Raw genomic sequence first — 27,927 nt, forward strand, 5'->3', positions numbered from 1 at the left:
AGGGTGGGTGCCAGTCTTCCCACCGGCCGTGCTGCAGTTCGGGAGGGACGTGCTCCCCTCCGAGGAGCCGGCTGACAGGAGAGAAGTGGAACAGGACGGTGGCAGATTGGACAGACGCTCTGAGAATCGCTCTCTGGGCGGCAGAAAGGGCAAAGGGCACGCTCGCTCCGTCCTGCAGGGTTGGATACGTCCCGGGTGACCCACACACACCCTCACATGGAGCTGCACTCGGGGAGGTTCAGGACAGACTCTCCTCTCTCCCGTCCTCTTTATAGCTACCAGAAACGCTGTCTGCTTGCTTAGGGAGACAAAAAAAAAAGCCTAAATATACCATTGAAAACTGATTTTTTTTTTTTTTTTTTTTTTTTTTTGCTTTTTGGGTCATACCCAGAGATGCTCAGGGGTTACTCCTGGCTTTGCACTCAGGAATTACTCCTGGCGGTGCTTGGGGGACCATATGGGATGCCGAAATCGAACCCAGGTTGGCCGAGTGCAAGGCAAATGCCTTACCCGCTGTGCTATCGCTCCGGCCCCGAAAACTGATTTTTAAAACCCAAATGTTTAGGAGCTGGAGCCACGGCACAGCGGGTAGGGCATTTGCCTTGCACGCGGCCAACCTGGGTTCGATTCCCAGCATCACATATGGTCCCCTGAGCACCATCAGGAGTGATTCCTGAGTCCAAAGCCAGGAGTAACCCCTGTGCAATGCTGGGTGTGACCCAAAAAGAAAAAATGTATAGAAGCTCCGGGGGCGCGGGGGTTGCATCACCTTGAAAGCAACCAAGTCCAGTCAGAAAGCTGACTTCTCCAGGGCTGGGGGCCACAGTCACTCACTCCCGAATGCCGCTGAGGACCAGAGACCAGGCACGGCCAGGCTGGGCATCTCAGGAACCCCAGCAAAGTCGGGGGTGTGAAGCACGAGAAAGAGAACCTGCTCTCCAGCGAGGGTGCAGAGGCCCAGCCCCGACACTACAGACAGTCTACGAGAAAGGAAAGCCCCGAGATCAATAACCAAAGCAGCCGTCTGGAGAAGCCAGGAGAAACGAACTGAAAGAACATACCCTGGGAGCATAATAAAATGAAACACACTTACATTACCCGAAAAAAAAGAAAGAAAACACACTTCATAAAGCCAGTCTTCTGAAATGACCCACAAAATGGGTTTTTCCCCCCGCGATAGAACCATCAAGAAAAAAGGAAGCACAAATTACAAACATGCCCCCAAGCCCCACATCAGGACAGATGCAGGGGAGGGGAGCGAGGGGCTTCAAGCCAACGCTGTGGTTTGTGTGATCACCCAGAAAAATGCAGAGGCTGTGGCGGAGGGGGGGGCGGGGGAACCTCCACAACAAGCACAGGAAGCGTCTCCCACTCACAGTTCTAGAAACCCACTGAATGAGCCCCCCAGAGGAGACCCCAACCCCACATGGACATCCCGACAGAGGGGGGAAAGGAAGAGGCCCCCAGATTGCACCTTGGACCCCTGTACCCTCTCCCCTCCCAGAGGGGAGTCCCAGGGAGACAGACAACCCCTCAACCCCTCGGCAGGGGTGAAGGGAACCTTCCATCAGAGCGACCCACCGGGGTGTTACAGCAGGAGGGGATGGGGCAGGCTGGCGGGCGCAGTCCACTCGGGGGGCCCCGGGGCACAGGTGCCACCATGCCTGACCCACGGTTAGTGACCTTCGCTCAAGGCGCCCCCAAGAAACCCCCAGCTCCGAACTCTGGCTGCGGCGCTTTCGGGAGCCTACGGTGGGTGTTGATGAGCACTGCACAAAGAGGGAGCGAGTTGTTGGGTGCCGCCAGCCTCGCCACCCCACACAGAGCCCAGTGCGCTGGGGTCTCCTGGCCGTGGCACGGAGGCTCTGCCTGTCCCCCCCCCAGCAGGGGCGTTGAGACACCCGGCTTGAGGGGGGACGTGGGTGGCCAAGACGAGGCTGCGGTGGGTGTGGGGGAGTGCCAGGAGACTGGACAGCCCCCCGGGACCCCCGCAGCCATGCACACTGGCACGGGGAGGGGGAGCGGAGGGGCCCTGTATGCTCCCGGGAGCCCTCCCCCCCCAGTGCTCGCCTGTGCCCACAGGGTCCCGAGAGCTGCCTGCCGCAGGTGCGTGCTCTGCCTCCAGACCACTGGCACCAGGGGCTCTGAGCCGCACCCCCGCCCCAGCCTGGGCCAGTGTTCTCACCTGTAAGTGTAAGTGGGGCAGGAGCCGAGTCCTGGAGTGCTCCCAGCTTGGCGGTGCTCCCTCCCCTCCCTGCACCTTTATGCCAAACACAGCAGCCGGCTAATCTCGTTAAAATGTTAAGTCACATCTTGTTACTCCTCAGCTCCAAGCCCTCCAGGATGGAGGGGGCCCTCCCCGAGACGCTCGGAGCGGGGGCCGGGGTGGGGGGGGGAATCCAGCTCCTGGCTACTGGCCGGCTGCCAAGCCCTTCAGTCCCTCCAGGCCGCTGCAGGCGCACGGGCAGGCACGGTCCTTCCGCCCCTCCCGGGCCTCTCTAGACCCTCAGACCGCAGCCCTGTGTGCCTCCCCCCACCCCTTCGCCGGTGGTCCCAGTGTCCCGGCTCTGTGGCCAGCCCACAGCCCTCACCGTCCCCCACTGTCCCAGCTGCTCCTCCACACCCTGTGGCTGCCCATCCATCACACACCCCCCGGGGCCGTGCTCTGCCCGCCAGGGGCACAGGACAGCACACAGCCCCAGCAGCTCTGACCCAGCCCAGGGGGCTTCCTGCAGGGCGGAGCAGCTGTGGCCAGCCTGTCTCCGGGAGTGAAGGGCCCCCAGGCCCCCAGCCCTACACAGGCCAGCCGTGGCCCCCTGCTGCTGTGCTCGCTCAGGGTGCGGGTGGATGAGGGGTCTGCGCTAGGACAGAGGCCCCCGGGTCACACATGCTCACACCCCCCCCACGGCCCACTGTGAGGAACCACACCCACCCGCACCGCAGCAACCCCCGGCCACAAAACGTCACCTCCCCAGCGACACAGGGGCCCGCACCCAGCCCAGGCCCCCTCAGCCCCCGCCCCGGTGAGGGCACGCCTCCGTGGACAAAGCAAGTCACACAGGAGGAGGCTGGTAAGTGGGGGAGATGGTGGGGTACGGCCGGAAAGGGTTTTGGGGAAAATGGTGGGAGACGGATGAGGCGTAGCGGGTGGATACACAATGATGGGTATCTGGTGGGGGGGGGCAGGGTGGATGGACAGGTGAGCGCTGGGTGGGCAGAAGGACACATAGAGGGAGAGAGGGGAGAGAGATGGAGGGAGAGGGGGAGAGAGAGAGAGAGAGGGAGGGAGAGAGAGAGAGGAAGAGATGGGTGATGTTTGTATCAGATCCGAATGAAGAGCCACTTCCAAGGCAAAATTCTTTTTCCCAGCTCTCCTCCAAACCTGACGGAAATTCTAAGCAGCCCGTCATTGTCTGCAGTGTGGGGACCGCGGGCGCGGGGACGGGGGCTCCAGCTTCCCTCTTCTCTGCTCGGGAGGACCCCGGGCCTTGGCGGAGCTAAGAGCGACTGGCAGCTAGGAACTCTTCCAAACACCCCAGGAGGGATTTCCAGAGCTGTGGGGCAGCAGGGCGGGGTCCCCGGCCCCCTAGGCTGGGGTCAGCTGGGGTCAGCAAGGCTGCGGCGAAAGACCCGGGGGGAGCTGGCCCCTGGCCCCCAGAGTCCAGTGAGTGGCTGGTGCGGGCCTGACCCCAGGAGCTCGGGACCCACAGGTCTCCCTGCCCGCCGGCTCAGGTGGGGGCTTCCCCAGTTTGGAGGCCCCGGGGTGGGGGTCGGTACGGGGTGGGGGCTCTCCCTTCCTCAACCAACGCTTCCTTCCCCGCTTCCTTCCCTCTCGCTCACTTCCCAGCTCCAGACAGTCGGGGTCTTGGTCGGCTCCTGTCTGGTTAAAAAAAAAATTTTTTTTTAATAAAGAGCCTTCAGGGCGCCCCTCGGCCCGCGCCGCCCCGCCCGGGCGGCCCTGCGCTGGGCGCTCGGGCCAGGGGCAGCGGCGGGCCGGCCGCAGAGCGGAGGGGAGCTGGGACCCGCGCGGAGAGCGCGGACCCCGGCGCGAGGCCAGCGCGCATTGGCTGGGCCGGGGACGGCGCCCGCGCTGGCCGCCGCAGGCCAATGAGCGCCGCAAGTGGGAGGGTTCGAAGCTCCCGAGGAGTTTTCCCCCGCGGTTCCCCCCTCTCCGCCCCCTCCCCCGGCCCGGGCCCGCATTCCCCGCCCCCTCCCCAGCCCTCCCCGCGCCGCCAGTTTGTTAAATTAATGCAGTAACAAAGTGTGGCGCGGGGCCGCGCCGGGCGCGCTGCGGGCGCGGGGCCCACCGCGCTGGGCAGCCCGGGACCCCCCGGCCCGGCCGCGGGCGCCTCCCCGCAGCGCCCATAACTTACTCGGCGGGGACGGGGAGGCGGGATCGCGCAGGCGGGGGACGCGCCCGGGGGCCGGGTCCCCACGCGCCAGCCTGACGGCCGCCCCGCGCAGCTCCCGCCGGCCCGCGCGCGGCTGCAGCGCTTGGCTCGCTCCGCGGCTGGCTCCGCGCGGCACGGGGCTGGGCGTCTCGGCAGAGGTGGGGGGCAGGTGGGAGCGGGGGGGGGCAGCGGAAGGACTGCCCGGCCGGACAGACGGACGTGCCTCCCCGCCCGGAGCGGGCGCCGGGCTCGGCCGCTCTCCGAGGTGCTGAAGCGCCGCGTCCAGCCCGCACGGACCCCGCGGTCGCTCTCCGAGGTGCTGAAGCGCCGCGTCCAGCCCCCTGCCCCGCGCCCGCCCACCCGGGAGCCCGCGGCTGGACCCCGAGCCCGGCGCGGCTGGACCCCGAGCCCTGCGCGGCTGGACTCCTGAGCCCGCCGCCGCTGGACCCTTGTGGATTTTCTTTGGGGGTTGTTTTTTTTTTTTGGAGGGGGTTTTGCTTTTCGCAATAGCTCTGGCTGGTTTTTCTAAGCGCCAACTTGAAACATTTCCGTCCCCCCCTAACTCGTGGACTACAAAGCACAAGGACCCGGGAAAATGTGCAGCTTTGATACTCTGCGCCTCTACCTCTGGAAGACCATTGTATTCTTCAGGTACGCCAGCACGCGGGAGCGGGGGCGGTGTGGCGGGGCGCGGGGGTGCGGGGGAGGGGTGCCAAGCGGCGCCCCTGGCCTGGCCGACAGCCGTCCCCGGCCGGCCCGCACCCCGCCCCGCAGACGTCTGGCTGGCTGGTGCGTGGAGGTCTGAGCCCAGGGCCGCTCTGGGGCCGCTGCGCTTGTCACTCGCTTGTCCTTTGGCCTCACGCCCCCAGCCCCAGCCCCCCTGGGCCCCCCCCCCACAGAGCAGCCCGTAGGGGGCCAGGCCGCAAGGGGGGCGACGGGAGTTACTTCGCTTAATTAGGCTGCATTCTCTCTAACCGCAGTGCCGAAACCTCTGCTCCCCTGTCTGGGAGCCAAATGACAACTAGCGGTGACGGGGGAGGTTGCAATCACCCACTGCCGCTCCGGACACGCACACTCGGGCTCTCTCTCCTGCTGCTGCTGACCACTGCCTTGGGGGACTGCGGGTGCCCCCGGGGTTGTGTGGACCCTGCCGTCTGAGCCCTTGCTTCACAGCGGGGCTGGGGTCTGCGGGGGCCTGCGGGGGGGGGGGGACTTGGCGGACAGCGGCTGTGTAAGGACAGACTGGGGAAGGATTTCCCTTCTCAAACTTTCATTCCCTCGCACCCCACTCACCTCCCCAAGCCTCACCCGGTGTCCTGCAGACCCTGGCCCTGTCATGCCTGATTTAAGTCTCCCCCGACTCAAGGGCTGCGTGCACCCCCCTTCTGTCCTCCTGCCCACAGCCCTCAAGCCCGGGTCGGCTGCGGGCAATGGTGAGAAACCCACACTTCCTGATGGGGAGGGGGCCCTCTGCAGTGGGCGAGGCATGCCCTTTCTAGAGGGGCTCCTGGCACATTCATCTATACATGGGAAATACTCCCCCCCACGCGTGCGTGCACGCATGCACACTCACACACACGCGCGCGCGCACGCGCGGCCTAAAGGAATCATTCCTTCCCTCCTCTCCGCCTTCCTGACAGTGGATTTACCAGGCCTTGGAAAATCCCACCCCTGGTCATTTCCAACAACTAAATCAACACCCAAAACAACAAATCCTCCCCCGCCCGCCCCCGCAACCGTGCAGGAGTGTGAGACTGTGTGGGGGACGGGGGCTTTTGTCTGCTCGTGCTGTGCAATTGGCAGGCCCGCATGCGAGCTGCTGACCAGGTCGGTCACGGGGGGCTCAGGTGAGCGCTCCCGCCCCGCCATTAAGGGCCCCTGGGGTGAGGCGGGGCCCCCTCGCCCCTGGCTGAGCAGCCCTGGCGTGAGCTCCCAACCCAGGGCTGACCTTGCCCTGCCCAGGCTCTGTCCCGGGCTCCCGGCGCACAGGCCAAGCAGTGCCAGCCCGCAGCACCTACGGGAGAGCGGAGTCCCCCCACGGTCACCACGGTGGACTGCAGCAAGCACGGGACGGGCTCGGAGGCCTCTATCTGCAACCCTGTCAGGCCACATGCCCGGGGGCACAGCAGAGCTGGGTGCAGGGGCCGGGCCCGCGCCAGGCCCCTCCTGCCCCCTCTGCCGCGGTGCCTCCTTGCCCTGCCTTCCACCACCGTCTCCCCAGGGCCCGCCCAGTGCCCTGGGCTCCCTCCCTGGGCACACGGTGGCCCCAGGCAGCCCCAGCCGCCATGTCTCAGGTCTGTGGCAGGTCAGGCTGACTCTGAGCACTCAGGGAACACCATGGCCACAGACACGGGCAGGGCTGGGGCCTCGGCAGCCTCTGAGGCACACAGGAGGTCTCCGAAGCACACACAGGCCGTGGGGACAGCAGGGACATGCGTCACACAGAAAGGGCCACGGGCGGCAGGGGCCTTTGTGCACGGGGCGCGTCTGCTCTCTGGCTCTTGGGGTCATAGGTGAGGGTGCAGCCGTGCTGGGATCTGGGCCTGGCCGCGTGCAGAAGCCGGAGTGGGCAGAGCTGGGCGGCGGGGGCCGGCTCCATGCAGACAGCCCCGACCCCGGGGACAGGTGCCGCGGGAGCCCCCAGCTCTCCGATGGCTGCGTGCGGCGGCGAGCGGGAGCAGGGGCGGGAAAGTCTCCGGGCCGCAGCCGCATACAGCAGCAAGACGCTAGCGTGGCACCGGGCGTGCGGGCCAGCACGGGGGACAGTGGCCCGCAGAGGGGGAGCCCCGCGGGGTCCCGGGCACTGCGCAGGCCAGGGACGGCTGGAGCAGACAAATCCTCATTTGTCTGTGCCTCCCCCCGGGGCTGGGGAGCAGAGCGTTGGCGCGGGGGCCGTGCACACCCGCTGGCGCCCGCAGGAGCCCCGGCCAGGAAGGGTTGACCCCGGGCTCTCTGGCTTCCTGAGTGCTGGACAACGCGGGCCGACGGCGTCCTGGGGTGGCGAAGAGCCCGGTCCCCGGCAGGCCCTCGGGGCCAGGTGCCGCAGCAACCGAGGTGCAGGGGTGTGGATGGAGGCTCGCTCCCTAGGGAGGCCAGGGCAGGGGACAAAGGTGAGGAGGGAACCCCGAGCCTGGGGGCTCCCCAGAGACCACCCCCTTCCCCGGGCCCCACAGACGCCGCCCGGCCCGGCCTGCAGGTCACCCAGACCTTGCAGCAGGGGCGTCCGTGCGAGCGGGGATGAGACTGTGCCCGCCAGCCGAGACAAGACCCTGCTCGAAGGCCGGGGCCGTGCCTGGGGGTCCCGTCACCTGCTGGCAGGACAGTGGGCTCTGACCCCCAGTCTTCCCTCTCCCCACGCCCCAGAGCCTGTCACGTGGGGCTTGACCTAGAGGAAGAGACAAGGGCGGCTGGTCCGTCCCCCGGGACACGCTCCCCTGAGGGGCTGCGCCTCCGGGCAAGGGACGGCAGGAGGGGTTTCGCCAGGGGTCCCTGGGGGGATGCAGAACAGCAGCCCCCACGAAGAGTGTCCCCGCAGCCCTGGCCTGGCCTTTCCCTCCAGGGACTCGTGTCAGCCTCAGCCGACCCCTCTGCCGCCACCTCACTTCGAAAAAGATGGAGCCACACCCGAGGGCGCAGGGGACGCCCGGCCTGCAGCCTCTGCTGCACTGCGTGACGGCCACTGTGACGTGTGCCCGGTGTCCTGATTCCCGGTGCCCATGTACCTGTGTCCTGTGCCTTACGCAGCATGTCCCTGTGCCCGTGTCCCTGTGCCTGCGTCTCTCTGTGCCCGAGGTGCTGTGGGGTCCCACGGGGCTGTGCCAGGAAAGCGAGAGGGCAGAGGCGCCCAGCAGAGGGGCGGCTGTTCCCTGAAAGGGGCGTCCAGGCCCTTCTCCTGCCCAGCTGCAGAGCTGTCCTCACGCAGGCGGGCCACGCCAGCATGCAGAGCCACAGCATCACCGATGACCGCCCTGGTCAGCGGGTAGAAGTGGGAGGCACTGGCCCTGGCGTCCATCTCTCCATCTGCGGCTCTGGGCAAAGAAACCTCGGCCCGGAGGGCAGGAAATGTGCAACCCTGACCCCAGCCGTGGCCCATGGGATGGGGTGTTGTTCTTGGCCTCAGTTTTCCTGGTTGTGGGTGCAGGGAGCCGCTGCAGTGCTCAAGGATGATGAGGAGCTGTACCCATCGCCCGCCGTCCACTGCAGCTGCCCAGCCCCCACGAGCCAGCCCTGATGCGGCTACCCAGGGCCTGAACCCCACAGCTGTCCCTGCAGGGCCCCGGCAGGGCCAAGGGCCGGAGGGGCCCCGGTGCCCCCGCTGACCCGCCTGTCTCTCTCCTCCACTGACAAAAGGCGCCTCTTCCATGCACAGCGTTTCCCACGGCCCATTCCCATGGGCCATCCATCACCGCTGACAAGGGATGCCGGGCACCGCGCGGCTGACCGAGATCCAGGGAGAGGGGACCAGCCCCGTGGGGTGGGCGGCGGGGAGCAGCCCTGTCCGCCCTCCCTGGCAGGCTGTGCGCGCCCAGGGGTGGTGCAGGGGTGCGGGCAGGGCTGAGGCTGCACCAAAGCAGCAGAAACCACAGCTGGGTCAGCCGTCTCCGCCTCGGCTCCCTGATGCTCAGAGGAGCACGGGGCCCCTGGGACGCGTGGGGCCCTGATCGGGGGTGGGGGACAATGTGTGTGCGACACAGCGCTGCAGAAGGGGGCTGGGAGACAGCGGGGAGAGAGGCGGGCAGGGTCATGCCCAGGCCCACACCCATCTCTCACCCGGAACACAGCCTCTGCCTTCGCACAAGGCCTGGCGGGAGGGCAGGGGCGACCCCCTGGGCCCCCCCAAGTCGGCACTGTGTCGGCCTCCCGGACTAGTGCTCGGCAATTCTGTGCCCCCCCTCCCCTGTGCCTCTCAGGGCTGTGCTCTGTCCTGTCAGGAGCTGAGGGCAGTCACACCCCGCCCAGGGTCAGCTCCCGTCCCCTCCCCCAGGGCTCCTGGAGTGTCCACAGAGCAGGAGAGGGCAGGGAGGACTCCTGGCCACTCTGGACCCGCCACTGAGGTGTGGCAGTGGGGCCTGGTCCCACCGTCCCCCAACTCCCAGGGGCCCCTGGTGGATGGCAGGGCACCTCAGAGGGGTGCCCTGGCTCCAGGTCAGCGCCTCCACACTCGGGGTGCAGGCACCCCAAGTCGGGAAGACACCGGTCCAGCCGTGCCTCCAGCTCTGCAGGCACCTGCCCTCAAGGTTAGACAGCGACGGGGCAGAGCACCCCAAACCCATGCAATGCCACAGAACCCCCACGTGCCCATCCTCCCCTCCCCTGCAGACAGGCGCCCCCTGGAGAGGGGTCCCTAGGGGAGAGAGCGACGGGTCTCGGGGACCTCAGTCCCCACCTTGTCCCAACATCCTTGCCGATGGCCCTCTTCTGCCCGTCCCAGCCCGTGCCTCCCCCCCATCCTCAGACCAGGCAGGGTGTGGGTGCCGCTGTGCCCCACCACTCAAGGCCACCACCACCACCAACTCCCCAGTCCTGGCAGAGCCCCTCGCCCCATGCTGGCTCCTCCAGCCCCTGGAGCAAGAGGATGAGACAGTACTCCCCACCCCCACCCCCGCCCAGAGGTCCACATGGGCCAGGGGGACAGGGCTGCACATGGGCACACATGCATGTGCCATGAGCACAGATGCAGGGGACAGTCTGCCTCTCACTGAGAAGGGAAGCAGCTGTGGGATCTGGACACAAAAGCAGAAGGTCCCCATCCTGGCCTCAGCGACACCGGACAGACCACGGCTGTCCTCCCGGCCCACGCAGTGTGAAACCGCCCCCCCTGCCAAGGGCCACACTGCAACCAGAGGTCCCACAGAGACTGACCGGGTCCAGCCGGCCTTCCTTCCTCAAAGTGCCCATACCTGCTGGACCATCTCAGCGCTGGGCCCCCTGCCCTGCCCTGCCCTGCAGACGCACCACTTGCATGGCCTGTCCTGGTCACATGGGACTCTGCCCTGCGTGGCGGAATCTGGTGGCCACACGGCAGCACTGGCCCTGGCCTCGCCCCCAGAATGGAGCAGCCTCCTCCCCCCCTGCGCACGCAGCGTCCCTCCCGGGGGAGCGAGCGGGCAGGGCCAGTGCAGCCCTGGGCGAGGGCGCAGGGAGCGAGAGGCTGCAGGAGCGGGAAGAAGCTGGCCATGCTCGCGACCAAGACGGGAGCCAGCGGGCTCGGCGTGACCACGCGCAGAAACGCGGGAGCAGGGAGGACTGCCCGCGGGACAGCGCCGTGGGCAGCGCCGACAGTCACCTGGCCCGCCGGCCCGCTCCCCGCCGCCCACTGCAGGGCCTGGGGCGCACGCAGGACGCCCGAGCCGCTCTCGCGCACCAGGACCCGCGGAGGGACAGTTTGAGGGGCGCGGGGTCTCGGCCACCAGCCGCACCACTGCGCCCCGCCTCCTACGCCCGAGAGAGAAGGAGACGGACTCACACCCCACAGCCAATCCGAGCTGAGTTCCATAGCTCACAGCCAATCCGAGCTGAGACCCAGAGGAACAGGGCTCCACCCACACCTCACAGCCAATCCGAGCTGAGCGCCACCATCTCACAGCCCATCGAAGCTAAGTGCCACCTTCCCACAGTCAACCCGAGCTAAGCCCCCACCCCCAGTTCCACCCACACCTCACAGCCTATCCGAGCTGAGCTCCGCCTCATAGCCAATCCGAGCTGAGCCCCCGTGGGAACAGGGCCTAGCCACACCCCACAGCCAATAGACGCTGGACTCCAGGTGACTAGGGCTCCGCCCATATCCCACAGCCAATCAGAAATGAACTCCCAGACGAACAGGGCTCCACGCACACCCTGCAGCCAATCGGCGCTGAGCCCCAATGGGAACAGAGCCCCACCTATAACTCAAAGCCAATCAGAGCCGAGTTCCCACGTGGGCCGGGCCCCCACCCATATCCAGTAACCAATCCGAGCTAAGGGCTCATGACCACAGGGTTTCGCCCACATCTCACAGCCAATCAGCGCTGAGCCCGTCGTCCGCTGCGCACCCCTCGTCAGACACAGGTGTAAGCAGACGTCGACAGCCACGCCCACATCAGGCCAGCGGTGACCTGGCCCACCCCCCAAGGTCCCGGACTGGGCGCCAGGTGCCCGCGGTACTGAGGGGCGGCTGGGGTGCAGGCCCGGCCCCAGGCCACTCCTCGCCCTGCAGGCGCCCACTGCCCGGGCTGTGAGGGGTCCCGGGTGCAACCCCCCAGGCAGCCCCAAGCCTCCTGGGTAGAACGTGGGGTGCAGGGGGCGCGCGGAGACCCCCACCAGCCTCTGCCTTGACTGAGGGAACCGCTTTTACTTTCCTTTTGGGGGTCCACCGGGCATTCAGAAGGAGGCCCCAGAAGTGGTGACGTCAAGCCTGGGTGGGGTGGGGGACCCAAGGGCGGCACCTCGCCCCCCAGCCCTGCCCCAGCCCGGGAATGCGTTGAGAGGTGTGGGAGGGCTGGCCGGCCGGGGAGGGGACCGTCCATGGGAGCCTGTCGTGACTGCCTCGGCCACGCCCGTAAATCCAGAACAACACCTGCGCGGGGGCTGAGAGGCCCCCCCGAAACAGCTGCACAGCCACGTGTATGCCCCCCACGCTGAAGCCGACCCCCAGCTCCCACGGGCGCCCCCCACCTCTTCTTCCCCGTTGGAAGAAGAGCAATGGCAGACGCACCTACAGGGGAGGGGGGCACAAGGGGGAAGCGAGCCCCTGGGCAAAGGCTGCTGGGGGTGGGGGGGGTGGGGCGTTGGGGGGCGGGGCACAGGCTCTGCGTCCTTGGGGCTGGTGGTCCTGGAGGCCTGCAGCCCGGCTTGGTGGGCACAGGTCTGCGGCCACGGGGAGTGAGCCCAGCCCCTGGTCTCCTCAGCAGGGTGGGCAGGGGGGCGGCTCCCAGGGGCTCCAGCAGGTGGACAGGGGGATTAACCCAATGTGGGCTCAGCCTAAGCCTGTCTGCAATCAAATCAAACGCAGCCCACAGCTGCCGGGGAGCCAGCTGTTGGCCTCACTGCCCACCTGACCCCACCCCTCCCCGGCCATCTGCACCCGGTTCCCAGGTGACTGCAGTTGAGGTCAGACGTGGGACGCAGAGGCTGAAGGAGTCAAGTTCAGCTCATCCCTCCACCCCGCGCCGTCAGCAGGGCGCCCTCGGCAGCCCTGGAGACCTGAGCGGGCCCCTCCCTCCCGCACTCCCCCGGCGGACCCTCCCGTCTTAGCCCAGACCCCTCCTCCAGGCCCTCTGGGCCAAGCCACGCTGCCCTCCTCCTGCGCTCAGAAGCAAAGGTCACGAAGGGACAGGTGGCTGGGTGTGCGGGAGGCCCCTGGCCAGCACCAGGACAGGCCTCCCGGCGCGGGTGCGGGGAGCGGACAGAGCCCCAGCGGCTGCCCTGCCGAGTCCTGTCCACCCCGGGGGGAGCCCCAGGGCCTGTGGTGCCAGCCCCCCTTCCTGGGTCCAGCTGAGCACTGCTCAAGGGTGACAAGAGGGACTGCTGAACCGGCCAGCCCCGTCCCCCCGCCTGGGGGCTGGCCAGGACCTGTCCACTCAGGGCCGGAGAGACTGGGCTGGCTCTGGGGCTCGTGGACACCGGCACTCACCCCACCGCCCGGTGACCCCAACTCCGAGGGTGAGGCTCTCTGCCGGCAGCGAGATGGTGGGGCGCGGCCCAGACAGACGTCGGCACCCAGGGACGCACGGCCGGCCCCGGAGAGCAGCACGGCGCCTTGCTCCGGGGGGCAGGAGACCCCAGAGCTCGGCTGCTGTGAGCGAGCCCCACGGTGCCCAGACTGCCGGCAGCCTGTCCCGGCACCAGCCCCGGCAGACGGAGGGGGCAGGCGTGGGCAGGGGGCCTGTGTGCACACACATGTGCTCCCGGGGACACTGTGGGGACAGCAGCCGAGGGAGCAGCCAGCCCTGGTCAGACAGAGGAGCCCCAGGCCACTTCCCTCCCCGTCTCTCAGACACACTCAAGACTCACACACTGGCACTCTCACACTGACCCATTCACATTCACACACACACACCCTCACAGATATAGACACAATACTCACACTGACCCATTTCTCTCATACACACACTGACCATTCTCACACCCTCACAGACACGCCTGACACTCACACTGGCCCATTCACACAGACACTGAACCATTAACACACATTTCTTCACAGACACACGACACTCTTACACTGACCCACTCTCACACACACAGACACACTGACCCACTCACACTCAGATCCTCACAACACATTGACCCACTCGCTCACACTCAGATCCTCACACACACACACACACTCACATAGACCCACTTTCACACTGACCCACTGTCACACACTCAGATTCTCACAAACACACTCTCACACGGACCCACTTCCACACACACTCTGATGACTCCCCTGTTACACACACATTCACTGGTGTTCACACTGAGCCACTCTCACACTCAGATCCTTATACACACACTGACTCACTCTCATACGTTCACACACACTGAAACAGTGACCCACTCACACTCTCACACACTGACCCACTCTCACACTCAGATCCTCACATGCTCATACTCTCACACTGACTCACTTTCACACACTCACACTCAGAGCCACACACACACTGACCCACTCGTACACACAGACCCACACACTGACCCACTCACATACACAGAAACACACTAACCCACTCACACACACATACACTGACACACTCACAACACAGTGGCCCACTCACACACACAGACACACACACTAACCCACTTACACGCACTAACCCACCCACACACTGACACACAACACAGTGGCCCACTCACACACACAGACCCACACACTGACCCACTCACATACACAGAAACACACTAACCCACTCACACACACATACACTGACACACTCACAACACAGTGGCCCACTCACACACACAGACACACACACTAACCCACTTACACGCACTAACCCACCCACACACTGACACACAACACAGTGGCCCACTCACACACACAGACCCACACACTGACCCACTCACATACACAGAAACACACTAACCCACTCACACACACATACACTGACACACTCACAACACAGTGGCCCACTCACACACACAGACACACACACTAACCCACTTACACGCACTAACCCACCCACACACACACTGACACACAACACAGTGGCCCACTCACACACACAGACACACACACTAACCCACTCACACACACTGACCCACTCACACACACACTGACACCAACCACACAGGTGCTCTCATGCGCACACGACACATATCCCTTCACGTGCTCTCATGCACTCACTGGTCACACTCCCGCCCCCACACATGCACACACTCACGCACACTCGGCTGATGTGCCACACCATGCCCCCCACACCATGCCTCCCACACCAGCACACACCACACGGTGCCCCGTCCTCACCCAGGGCACCCCCGGCCGCAGCCAGCCCTGCTCTCTCCAAGCTGCACCCGTGGGTAGCCGCAGCCTGGGCCAGCTGCAGTGCCCAGGAACGGGGTCGGTGAGACAGAGCCGGGGCTGCCCATCCCCCACCGTGCCCGGCTCTGACAGGTGCCTTGGCCGGGGCAGGGCTGAGGAGAAGTGCTGTTGCAGTGGCTTGAGCCTGCTGCTGCGCCACGGCATGCCTCGGTTTCCCCGTGGCAGCGGCAGAGGCAGTTGAGCGAGCCATTCGCCTCAGCACCTCCCAGCTGTTCTCCCTGGGGACCCGAGGGAGGAGCCAGAGGGGCCGCTCTGGGCACGATCGTCTGGGCCCAGCCTTGGGGACAAGAAAGCAGGGTGGGCACGGCTCCCACCGCCCTCCTCCCCACAGCCTGGCGGCCTCCATAGAGGCGGACGCCGCGCGCTCGACGCCCAAGGCCATGTCGCCCTCGGACTTCCTGGACAAGCTCATGGGACGGACGTCGGGGTATGATGCCCGGATCAGGCCCAACTTTAAAGGTAGGGCTGGGGCCGGGGCGGTAGCACAGCGGGCAGGGGGCGTCTGCCTTGCACTCGGCCAGCCCGGGTTCCATCCCTGGCGCCCCGTATGGGAGGAGCCCAGAGGGAGCCCTGGGCACCACCGGGGGGCCGAGAACTAAGCACAGGCGAGAGAGCGCGGGGCCAGGCACCGGCACAGCCCCCGGCCAGCCTTCCCTGCCCCTGCGTCCAGCCCGCTGCTCCCTGGCCAGCTCGGGCAAAGCCCGGGGCTGACCTCTCCATCCCTCACTGCCCTGTGACCTCCCCCGGCCATGACCTCGCTCACCCAAGCCTACCTGATGCTCCACTGGGCAAGGAGCAAACCTGGACTCGGCGGCCCCTGCCCAGACACGGGGCCACGGTTAGGGGCCCCTCATCCCTCAGCCAAGGAGCTGTGTGCAGTGGCGGCCCAGATGGACAGACAGACAGACAGACAGATGGGGCAGTGTGCACGCCCCTGAGCTCTGGCTCTGAGGGCCCTGGCAAGGAGAGGGCAGGCTTGACCGCCAGGCCCGGGAGGTGCCCACCAGCACCCGCACCCAGTCCCTCCGCCCCAGGCCCGAGCTGCGCTGTGGTTCCCAGGCTGGCCCCAAGTGGGGCGGCTGAGGGCCCGTCAGCTGCGGGCGGCCGGGCCGGGCACGGTGGGCTGCAGCTAAGCGAGCGTCTCCCCTGCAGGGCCCCCCGTGAACGTCAGCTGCAACATCTTCATCAACAGTTTTGGCTCCATCGCCGAGACCACCATGGTGAGTGCCCCCCGCCCCTCTGCTGCCCCAGGGCCGCAAGGGACCCCCCTGTCCCGGTCAGTGTCGGGAACAGGGAGAGGCGCAGGGGCTCAGGTGCTGCCAGGCACACACCCACCCCCAGGGGGCCCCCAAGAGCCAGACGGGCCCCAGGGCTCCGTCACTGGCTGACAGTTCCAGTCACAAGCTCAGGCACAGGCCCCGGAGAGGAGTGGGGCTGGCGCTCGCCCCGTGGACAGGGCGCAGAGAGGGATTAGGGCCCCACCCGCCTCTCAGGGCTCCTCCTCCGCCCCCTTTCTGCGAGGAGCAGGTGCGGCACCAGCGCTTCTGCCGGACGCTGGGCACTTCACTGCCCGGTTCCGCAGCCCTTACCTGACAGCAAGTGCCCCGAGGTGCGGTGCGGAGGGGAGCCCGCTGGGGGGGGGGGCGGGGCCGCCAGCCCACCTTCATCTCACGCAGCAGGGGGCCGTGCCACCCTGCACCCTACCCGCACAGAACACGCCCCCTTCATGCCGGGCCTGCAGCTTCCCAGGCTGGACTCAAAGCATCAGCTCGGAAAACGGCGAGTGCCCCGCGGGCTGCTCAGGAACCGCGTCAGGGCGGCAGCGGGCACGGGAGGGCCAGGGCAGGGCGCCTGGGGTCTGAGGCCGCCAGCATCCCCCACCTGTGCGTGCACTCGTGTGAGCTGTGGCTGTGTGTGCAGACGCGAGGCCTGCAGGAGGAGGCGAGCACGCGTGTTTCTGTGGTTGCAGGTGCCGTGTGCCGTGAGCGAGTGTGGCTGTGTGCGCGCAGCTGCGTGGCACGGACGCACGTGGCACCGCAGAGCGAGTGCGCTGTGTCGTGGGCGAGGTAAGTGTGGGAGGTGTGTGCCTGGCCGGGAAGGGCCAGCTGTGTGTGCCCGCGCTGCGGCCATCGAGGATGCGTGGCAACTCCTGAGCAACAGAGTGTGCGGGTGTGTCTGACAGTCGCGTGTCTGTGAGTCTGCGAGTCTGTGTGTGTCTGTGAGTCTGTGTGTGTCTGTGAGTCTGTGTGTGTCTGTGAGTCTGGGTGTCTGTGAGTCTGGGTGTGTGTGTGTGTCTGTAAGTGTGTGTGTCTGTGTGTGAGTCCAGGTGTCTGAGTCTGTGTGTATCTGTGAGTCTGTGTCTATGAGTCTGTGCATCTGTGTCTGAGTCCATCGAGGATGCGCGGCAACTCCTGAGCGACAGAGTATGTGGGTGTGTCTGACAGTCGCTTGTCTGTGAACCTGTGTGTGTCTGTGAGTCTGCGTGTGTCTGTGAGTCTGTGTGTGTCTGTGAGTCTGGGTGTCTGTGAGTCTGCGTGTGTCTGAGACTGTGTGTGTGTCTGTAAGTGTGTGTGTCTGTGTGTGAGTCCATGTGTCTGAGTCTGTGTGTATCTGTGAGTCTGTGTCTGTGAGTCTGTGCATCTGTGTCTGAGTCTCTATGAGTCTCTGTGAGTCGTGTGTGTCTGAATATGTGTGTATGAATCTGTGTGCATCTGTGTTTGTGTATGTGTAACGGTGAGTCTGTGTGTCTGTGTCTGTGTGTTTCTGTGTCTTGTCTGTGTCTCTGTCTGTGAGTCTGTGCGTGTGTCCATGTGAGTGTGTGTGCATCTGTGTGTGTGTATGCGGTAACCTGGGCCGGCGCACAGAGGACCCACGTCCCTCAAGACCATGTTCTCACAGGTCCTGAGGAGTCAGATGTCCCTGTGGGGCCCGAACCCACAGCACGGCAGGGAAAAAAGTCACACAGGGACAGGAACAGGACCCGGTTCAGAGGGGCTGTGTCTCCTCAGCCAAGCTCCTGCTGCACAGCCGCGATCCAGGGGATGACACGGAGCTCAGGGTCCACGCTGAGAAGAACCCACTTTACCCCTCACACAGTCGTGGATACAGAGCAGAGCTGGGGATGTACCAGAACCCCAGTCCCCAGACACCCCTCACAGACACCCTGCCCCTCACAGACACCCTTATCCTCACAGACACCCTGCCCCTCACAGACACCCTGATCCTCACAGACACTCCACCCCTCACAGACACCCTGCCCCTCACAGACACCCCTCACAGACACCCTGATCCTCACAGACACCCTCCCCTCACAGACACCCTCCCCTCACAGACACCCCTCACAGACACCCTGCCCCTCACAGACACCCTGATCCTCACAGACACCCTGCCCCTCACAGACACCCCTCACAGACACCCTGCCCCTCACAGACACCCCTCACAGACACCCTGCCCCTCACAGACACCCTTATCCTCACAGACACCCTGCCCCTCACAGACACCCTGATCCTCACAGACACTCCACCCCTCACAGACACCCTGCCCCTCACAGACACCCCTCACAGACACCCTGATCCTCACAGACACCCTCCCCTCACAGACACCCTCCCCTCACAGACACCCCTCACAGACACCCTGCCCCTCACAGACACCCTGATCCTCACAGACACCCTGCCCCTCACAGACACCCCTCACAGACACCCTGCCCCTCACAGACACCCCTCACAGACACCCTGCCCCTCACAGACACCCTGATCCTCACAGACACTCCACCCCTCACAGACACCCCGCCCCTCACAGACACCCCTCACAGATACCCTGATCCTCACAGATACTCCACCCCTTACAGATACCCCTCACAGACACCCTACCCCTCACAGACACCCTGCCCCTCACAGACACCCCTCAGAGACACCCTGCCCCTCACAGACACTCCACCCCTCACAGACACCCCTCACAGACACCCCTCAGAGACACCCTGTCCCTCACAGACACCTTGCCCCTCACAGACCACCCTTCCCCTCAGAGACACCCTGCCCCTCAGACACCTCGTCACAGACACCCCTCACAGACCCCTGCCCCTACATAGATCCCCCTCATACACACACACACACACACACACACGCCTCACAGGTACCCCAGCCCTTCAGCCCCTTATGTCTCCCCACCTGCCCCTTATTCTAAGGCACGTGGTCATGGGGAAGGGTCCCCTGGCCCGAAGCCTGTGCTCAGCCCTGGGCTTGCCCTGTGGCCATGGTGGCCCAGAGGGCAGAGACTGAGAGGGGGACACAGGCCTCAGTGCCTCAGCTGTCCCTCATCTCCCAGCTGAGCCCGCATGGACATCAGAGACACCCCGATGGGGGCTGGTCCCCGAGGCCAGGGCTCTCCGGGGTGAGCCCCCCTCCCTGGCGGAAGCTGAGTTACCTGGAGACCAGCCCCTGCTCCCCGGCTCCCACAGGCCCCCTCAGGGCTGCACAGCAGGATCCGCTGCTCCCACCCCGCTCCCCGCCCTCAGACCAGGCAGGACGGGAGCCCCCGGCCCCCAGATGGAACCGCCACCCCCAGCCCCTGGCCCCTGGCCCAGGCTGTGGGGCCACAGACAGCAGCGCCCCCAGCTGACAGGGGCCCGGCCTGTCTGACAGACCCAACTTGCGTGCTTGGCTCAGTCAGCAAACGCCGCACTGCTCGCGGCTGCTCCATCGACCCGTGCGGGCGACGGCTCCCCCACTGTCCCCGACCCAGGCTCGTCCCCCACAGCCCAGCAGCAAAGCGGGTCTCGGCCCGACCCCCGAGCCCAGACAGGGACACCCTTGAGGCACCTGAGAGGAAGCCTGGGGGGGCCCAGGCGCACACTAGGGGGGCGCAGACGCAGACGGCAGCCCTGAGCTGGCCTGAGCTGCAGCCCCGTGGCCCAGCGTCTGGGGAGCCCGCCTGAGCCCGCGCAGAAGGGGTCCCCACAGTGGGGAGGGCATTGGCCCTGCGTGTGGCTGACCCGGGTTCCGTCCTGGTCACACCCACAGGCTCCCCAGGGCCCCGCCAGGGTGATCCCTGAGCACAGCCAGAGGCGGGACTGAGGGGCTGGAGCGATAGCACAGCGGGTAGGGCGTTTGCCTTGCACGCAGCCGACCCGGGTTCGATTCCCAGCATCCTCTGAGCACTGTCAGGGGTAATTCCTGAGTGCAGAGCCAGGAGTGACCCCTGTGCATCGCCAGGTGTGACCCAAAAAGCAGAAGTGGGACTGAGGGAGGAGGGAGGCAGGAGGAGGAAAAGCGAAAGGGAAGGAGGAGCCCAAGAGCTACTGCAGCGCGTTGGGTGTCTGCCTTGTGCGGCCAACCAGGGCTCGATCCCCGGCATCCCATAGGGTCCCCCCAAGCACAGCCAGGAGTGACGCCTGAGTGCAGAGCCAGGAGTAACCCGGCCACAAGATAAAGTCAAAACAAGGAGAGAGAGAAAGCGAGAAAGAGAGACTGTTGAGAGAGATGACAGTGGAGAGGGGACAGTTGGGAGAGGGGACAGTTGGGAGAGGGGACAGTTGAGGGAGGGGACAGTTGGGAGAGGTGACAGTTGGGAGAGGGGACAGTTGGGAGAGGGGACAGTTGGGAGAGGGGACAGTTGAGGGAGGTGACAGTTGAGAGAGGGGACAGTTGGGAGAGGGGACAGTTGAGGGAGGTGACAGTTGAGAGAGGGGACAGTTGGGAGAGGTGACAGTTGGGAGAGGGGACAGTTGAGGGAGGTGACAGTTGAGAGAGGGGACAGTTGGGAGAGGGGACAGTTGAGGGAGGTGACAGTGGAGAGAGGGGACAGTTGGGAGAGGGGACAGTTGAGGGAGGTGACAGTGGAGAGAGGGGACAGTTGGGAGAGGTGACAGTTGGGAGAGGGGACAGTGGAGAGAGGGGACAGTTGGGATAGGGGACAGTTGGGAGAGGGGACAGTTGAGGGGACAGTTGAGGGAGGGGACAGAAGATCCTGGAGCAGCACAAATTCGGGCCCAGGAATAAACCGATTTCAGAATGGCTCAGCTCCCTCCACTTCACGTCTGCAGGAGCGTCCACACGCATGTGCACACACCAGCAGGACAACCGTACCCCGGCCAGACTCACGCCTCCTCTCCTGGGGGCACGCTTGGACCCTCCTCCTGGCCCACTCCACCCTGCCAGGCCAGCCCCTGCCCTGCCCTCGGCTGGACGCTGCCACTAGCCCAGAGGCTGCGGGCGTCCCTGCCTGGTGCAGCAGTGGGCAGGGCAGGACGGGCACTGCCCGGGGCCGGAGACCGGGGGGCTGCTCGAGCCGGCACGGCCCCCCGACGCGGCGCTGTGTCCCCAGGACTACAGGGTGAACATCTTCCTGCGGCAGCAGTGGAACGACCCCCGGCTGGCCTACAACGAGTACCCCGACGACTCGCTGGACCTGGACCCCTCCATGCTGGACTCCATCTGGAAGCCTGACCTGTTCTTCGCCAACGAGAAGGGGGCGCACTTCCATGAGATCACCACCGACAACAAGCTGCTGCGCATCTCGCGCAACGGGAACGTGCTCTACAGCATCCGGTGGGCGGGCGGGCTGGACGTGCCCACAGTGTCCGGCGGGCGGGCAGGGCTGGATGCGCCTACAGTGTCTGGCAAGCGGGTAGGGCTAGACGCGCCTACAGTGTCCAGTGCGCGGGCAGGCTGGACGCGCCCACGGCGACCGGTGGGTGGACGGGCAAGGCTGGACGCGCCAAGTGTCCGGCGGGCGGGCAGGGCTGGACATGCCTACAGTGTCCGGCAGGTGGACAGGGCTGGACGTGCCCACGGCGACCGGTGGGTGGATGGGCAGGGCTGGACTCGCCCACAGTGTCCGGCGGGCAGTCAGGGCTGGACGCGCTCCATGGCATCGGTGAGCGCCGCTGTGCCCGCGGCTCCTGGCACGAGTGGCCGGGCCTGCCAGCAGCAGGGTGGCCAGAGCGCTTGCCGACCGACCGTGCCTCACTTGCAGAATCACACTGACGCTGGCCTGCCCCATGGACCTGAAGAACTTCCCCATGGACGTGCAGACGTGCATCATGCAGCTCGAGAGCTGTGAGTCCCTGACCCCCGCCAAGGGGGCCGCGCGGGGGTGTCAGGGCAGGTCCGGGGGCAGGGGGCGGGGCGGGCTGGCCGAGTGGGCCGTGTGGAGGCCGGCACTGATGCCCCCGCCCCCGCAGTCGGCTACACCATGAACGACCTGATCTTCGAGTGGCAGGAGCAGGGGGCCGTGCAGGTGGCCGACGGGCTCACGCTGCCCCAGTTCATCCTCAAGGAGGAGAAGGACCTGCGCTACTGCACCAAGCACTACAACACGGGTGGGTCCCGCAGTGGGCGGTCCCGGGGCGGGCGGCCGGGAGGGGGCACCGTGTCCCCGCAGCCCTAAGCCCGGCCGCCCTGCAGGGAAGTTCACGTGCATCGAGGCGCGCTTCCACCTGGAGCGGCAGATGGGCTACTACCTGATCCAGATGTACATCCCCAGCCTGCTCATCGTCATCCTCTCCTGGATCTCCTTCTGGATCAACATGGACGCCGCACCCGCGCGCGTGGGGCTGGGCATCACCACCGTGCTCACCATGACCACGCAGAGCTCTGGCTCCCGCGCCTCCCTGCCCAAGGTAGCCCTGGCTCGGCCGGGGGGGCGGGCGGTGTGGGGCCTGAGAGATGGGGTGGGGGCAGGCCTGGCGGGAGGAGGGAGGGGGCGTGGGGTCCAGGGGGGCGTGGGGCCCGGGAGGGGGCCCGGGAGGAGCCGAGCCCCACCCAGCATGCTGCGGCCTGCCCCCAGGTGTCCTACGTGAAGGCCATCGACATCTGGATGGCCGTGTGTCTGCTCTTCGTCTTCTCGGCCCTGCTCGAGTACGCGGCCGTCAACTTCGTGTCCCGACAGCACAAGGAACTGCTGCGTTTCCGGAGGAAGAGGAGGCACCACAAGGTCCAGGGGAGGGGCCTGGCGGGGAAGGGCCGGGGAGGGCCGCCCAGTAGGGGGAGCGGGCGGGGGCAGGGCTGGGGGCGGGGGCACCCCTCTCTCCGGGGCTGCAGGCTCTGCAGATCACGGCTGGGGGTCCCAGCGGCCAGCACCCCCGGCCACACCAGGTTCGGGCTCGGTCCCCAGCACCGACTGTCCCCCTGGGCACTGCCGGGTGAAGCCCCAAGCCAGAGCCAAACCAGGGGCCAGGGCTGAGCTCGGTGCTCGCGGTGCCCCCGGTGCCCAGGCTGGGCCTCTCCTCAGCCGGCAAAGTCCTGGCACCCCCAGGCCCTCTGGAGGCGCCAGCCTGGCCATGCCCTGCCGCCTGCTGGGGAGAAGGGGAACTGCAGGTCCTGCTGTCAGTGCACATCACACATGCACGCACACACGCATGCACATGCACACACATGAACACACGCACACATGCACATACACATGCACACATGTGCGCACACATGTGCGCATACATTCCCACATACACACATGCACACACGCACACACATCATGCACATACACACATGTGCACGCACACATTCCCACATACGCACACATGCACACACACACGCACGCGCACCCCCACCCCCGCTTCTGACTGCCCCGAAGCCTCCCAGAGCCCAGGGCAGGCTGTGGCAGGAGGGCCTGTGTCCGGGGCGGGGGCGGCCCAGCCCTGCAGAGCCACTGCCCCAAAAGGGGGCGGGGCAGGAGGGAGCTGGGCCAGCTGGGGACATGCCCAGCGCGCGGGCACACACGCGGTGCTGTGTTGCAGGAGGAGGAGGCCGGGGAGGGCCGCTTCCACTTCTCGGCCTACGGGATGGGCCCCGCGTGCCTGCAGGCCAAGGACGGCATCTCGGTGAAGGGCCCCAACAGCAGCTCCGCCAACCCGCCGGCCCCCTCCAAGACCCCCGAGGAGATGCGCAAGCTCTTCATCCAGCGGGCCAAGAAGATCGACAAGGTGTCGCGCATCGGCTTCCCCATGGCCTTCCTCATCTTCAACATGTTCTACTGGATCATCTACAAGATCGTGCGCCGGGAGGACGTGCACAACCAGTGACAGGCGCGGCGCGGGGGCTGGGCGCACCCACCTGCTTGGCCCCGCCCCGCCCGGGCCCCCGCCCACCCGAGCTTGCTTGGCTGCGGCGTCACCCGCTTCCGACCCCACCCGACGCGCGCCTCCACGTCCCCTTGGTGGGCACGGGCAAGGGCGGGGGCCGGGCAGCAGGGGAGGGGGTGGGGTCCGTGCCCGGGCCCTCCCACCGAGTGCCCACGCAGCTGCTTGCACCGCCCCCCCCCCAGGTCCTCACGATGACGGGCGATATGCAATCTTTTTTACGGTCAGGAGAAGTAATAACCAGACAATATGCAGGTAGAGTATACACGGATGCACTTTTTCAAATGTCTATTTTTTGGAGAATTTCTTAGAACTGCAAGGGGGAGTGTTCGAGAGGTGGCAGGAGACGTGCCCAGGGTGCAAGTGACGCATCGCTCAGAGGGAGGGGACAGGGCAGGAAGAGAGACAGCAGCAGAGATAGGCAGAGACAGGCAAAGACAGCCGACAGAGACAGGCAGTCGGGCAGAGACGGGCAGAGACGGACAGAGAGACAGAGAGACAGAGAGACAGCAGGCAGAGACAGGGGCAGGCAGAGAGGTAGCAGGTAGAGGCAGGCAGCAGTGGAGTGAGTGCTGGCCAGGCGTCATGTCCAAGGGCAGGAGAGAGGGGAGCTGGGGGTGGGGACGAGGTTCTGGAAGGTTCTCCCAGCCCACCGCTCTCCCCAGATGCCCTCGGGAGGGAGCCGTGCCACAGCGTGCAAGCCGTGGTTCCCTCCTCCCGCGGGTCATCAGAGCGAGCCCGCGGGCAGGAAAGAGCATGGCGGGGCCCACAGGCAGGAGGGCCCCGGGAGGGGTGACCTGCAGCACTGGGAGCACGCGGCCGCCCTCTCCCTGGAGGCTGCCCCGTCCCGAGCGAGGGGGCACAGCCGGGGACACGGGGACGCCCGAGCCGCCCGCCAGCCCCCCGAGCAGCAGGAGACAGACCCGCGGCCCACCAGTGACCGCCCTCCACTGCGGCCGAGCCAGCATGCGCCCGACCGCCTGCTGGGAAGCCAGGGGCCACAGGCTGGGGGCTGCTGCTGCCCCCAGCCCCCGACCAGTGGGAGGCGACTCCCACCGTCCCACCAGGCTGCTTCCTCCTCTGAGCCCCGAGACAAGCAGCCACGTCCGTCCTCACGCTGTGCCAGCAGGCGCAGGCCCAGGGGGCGGCCACGGCTGAGCCAGCAGCAGAGCCCTGCATGTGCGGCACCTCCTGGGGACCCGCTGCCCCCTGCTCTCCGCCCCCGCCTCCCCGACCATCACGTGCATCGCCACGTGGACTCGGGTCCGCAGGTCCTCTTGGGGCCGGCCCAGCTCACCTCCGCCGAGGCTCCGCCCCGGCCTCCAGCTTCCGGCCAGGCTGCCCTCCGCGAAGCACCGGCTCCTCCCCTGCCCCCACCGGACGCCGCTCTGGCCCCGCCCAGCACCCCCACACTCGCCCACCGCCGGCCGGCCGGAGCCCACAAAGTGTCCCTGGCCCCCAGCTCCCCAAGTGGACTCTCCAGTGCTCAGCACCTCACCAGGCACCTGGACGCCAGGGTGGGCCTGCAGCCGGACACACCAGCTGCCCCAACTGCAAATGTCCAGAGGGCCCCTGCCCGCTCCCGCCCAGCCGCACCATCGCCTGCGCCCGACGGCTCCAGGGGCCCCTCCAGCAGCCCCCGCTGCCCTGCAGGAGCCGCCTCTGAGCCCCGAGGGGTCCTGTCCGGCCAGTGCTGGACGTCGGGACCGAGAGCCAGTGCCTGTCCCTCGGGCCTTCCACAGCTGCCCAGGGACTTCTGGGATCTGTGGGTCTGACACACGTGGCTGGTTCTAACCCCGGAGCTGCGAGGCGCAGACAGACAGAGAGACGCCCTGTCCCTCCCACCACCGCTGGGGCATCTGGCTCAGTTGTGCTGGGACGAAGCTGCTGCCAAGGGGCCCAGACACAGGGGCCACGTCTGACTGAGCTGCGGGAGCTCCGACCCCCCATGCAGGCTCAGGGGCGCGACGGCCCAGACCCCAGGCCCGGCAGGAAGTCCAGTCGGTCCCCCAGAACCTGCCGCCGCTGCCCCCGGGCCTGCCCCGGGCTGGCCCACGCTGGGCTCTGAGCCGGGCCCCCGGGGTCAGCGCGGGGACCTGCCACAGGCAGCTGGGGGCATGTGGCGTGAGCGAGTCCGGCAGGCCCTGGGCGGCCACCCTGTGGGGCTGGGCGGGGGTGCTGACGGCCGCCCACCACAGCAGATGGCCAAAGGACCAAGGGCGGGACGAGCCGGCCGCCTCAGGGACACGGGGGCTACCTCGAGCTCGGCTTCCCACGAGGACGGCCAGCCCACCTCCCTGCAGCCGGGTCCCCTGCGCCCCCTCTCGGACAGGCGAGGGCGAGTGACCGTCCCCTCCCAGCCCAAGTCTCTGCAGTGGGACCAGGACAGTCCCGTGGGCTGAGAACCAAGACCACCGTGTCCCCGAGGGCCGCGCCCCCGACAGCCCCGACCCTGACACTGGTGCTCACGAGCCGCCCATCTCGCCCGCTCCCACTCGGCCTGAGTCTACCTCAGGGGCGTCCCCGCATGATCCTGGCCCTGCCACGCCACATGCCCCCCGCCCCGGCCTCGTCCGTGCGCAGGTGCCCATGTCCCGCGGCCCAGCCAGGACACCAGATGGCGTGGCCAGAGCCGCGGGGTACAGAGCTGCCTGGGAGACGCGGCCACTCGAAGCCAGAGCACAGCCCGGACAGTGGCAGGGCCGGCCCAGACCTCGGCAGCACTGGCCCCTGGGGACGCCCCCTGTGCTGACGCCGAAGTTCAAACACGTCCTGTTGGAAACATGCTGCTGCGCTTGCTGAGGTCTGTGAAGCCACATCTGGATACACGCCAGCCGTGGCACGTGCCAACTGTGCTACACACCAACTGTGGCACACGCCAGCCATGTACGCACCAACCATGGTACACGCCAGCCGTGGCACGTGCCAACTGTGGCACACACCAACTGTGGCACACGCCAGCCATGTACGCACCAACCATGGCACACGCCAGCCATGGTACGCACCAACTATGGCACATGCTAGCCGTGGTACGCACCAACCATGGCACGCGCCAGCCGTGGTATGTGCCAGCTGTGGTATGCACCAGCCATGGTACGTGCCAGCTGTGGTACATGCCAACCGTGGTACGTGCCAGCTGTGGTACACGCCAACCGTGGCATGTACCAGCTGCATTGCCAGCCACCCATGGTATGCACTGTGCCAACATGCTCCTCTTGGGAGGCACCCGCAGCGTGTGCCCGCAGGCCTAGGGCCAGCAGGGGGTCAGCCCTCAACACCGATGCTGTCCACGGGGCGGGGTGGGGGGTTGCAGAGGGGAGGCTGAGGCAGGAAGGCAAGCCCCACACTGATCCCGCCTCCCCTTCCTTCTGGGACATGTGTGCCGACTCCTGTGCTCGGGGCAGGGGGTGGCTCCGGGGCCTCCGCAGACCCGGGACCCGTCACTCGTCCAACCCCAAGTCGTGGGCACCTCGAGAGCCTGCCCGCAACGCCCCAGGTGGGAAGGCCGCGCGCTGGGCCAGGGAGCCGAGGCCAGCCCTGTCCTCCGGAAACGTCCACACGACACTCATGCGAAGGCTGAAGGCCGTCTGCCCCTCACGGGTCCCCTCCTCTCACCATCGCCCTGGGCCTCCCTCGACCCCTTTTTTGCATGGAGCCAAAGTTATGGCAGTTATTTTTGGCTTGTAAAAAAAAAAATCTATTTCTGCAGTTTGAAGACGGAATGTAAAATTTCTGTGACACATGTATATAAAGATATATTTATTGAACCACCCATATACGAACTGATTCCGTGCTGGTCCGCGGGCGGGGCGGGCGGTTTCCGGGCCCTTCCTGGGGTTGCCCCAACCTGACCCCGTCCGAGGGAACTGAAGGGCTGCCACTGCTCCCGGAAGTCTACCCGAGACAGAGAAATCTGCCGTCGGGGAGACCCCAGCCAACCCCAGCAAGAGGGCTGCACACTGCGG

The 27,927-nt window shown here is 66.4% G+C and overlaps 1 protein-coding gene across 1 annotated transcript; it reads left to right on the top strand.

Annotated features, from left to right (window-relative positions):
- Positions 1–4,275: 4,275 nt before the first annotated feature.
- On the top strand, positions 4,276–27,734 carry GLRA1 (glycine receptor alpha 1). Its single transcript, XM_004611494.2, has 9 exons — positions 4,276–5,042; positions 15,221–15,348; positions 16,042–16,109; positions 21,211–21,434; positions 21,862–21,944; positions 22,070–22,207; positions 22,293–22,507; positions 22,675–22,821; positions 23,621–27,734. The coding sequence occupies exons 1-9, from the start codon at positions 4,987–4,989 to the stop codon at positions 23,903–23,905; spliced, it is 1,344 nt and encodes a 447-aa protein (XP_004611551.1). The 5' UTR covers positions 4,276–4,986; the 3' UTR covers positions 23,906–27,734.
- The last annotated feature ends 193 nt before the right edge of the window (positions 27,735–27,927 follow it).

This window comes from Sorex araneus, chromosome 2, assembly GCF_027595985.1.
Source record: "Sorex araneus isolate mSorAra2 chromosome 2, mSorAra2.pri, whole genome shotgun sequence".
NCBI classification, from domain to species: Eukaryota; Metazoa; Chordata; class Mammalia; order Eulipotyphla; family Soricidae; genus Sorex; species Sorex araneus.

What these genes read in the sequence shown, in the direction of transcription:
- GLRA1 (XM_004611494.2), top strand. Translation starts at nt 4,987, where the DNA reads ATGTGCAGCTTTGATACTCTGCGCCTCTACCTCTGGAAGACCATTGTA. An exon ending in CACCAAGCACTACAACACGG is followed by an intron (nt 22,208 to 22,292) that starts GTGGGTCCCGCA and finishes GCCGCCCTGCAG; the next exon opens with GGAAGTTCACGTGCATCGAG. An exon ending in CCCGCGCCTCCCTGCCCAAG is followed by an intron (nt 22,508 to 22,674) that starts GTAGCCCTGGCT and finishes GCCTGCCCCCAG; the next exon opens with GTGTCCTACGTGAAGGCCAT.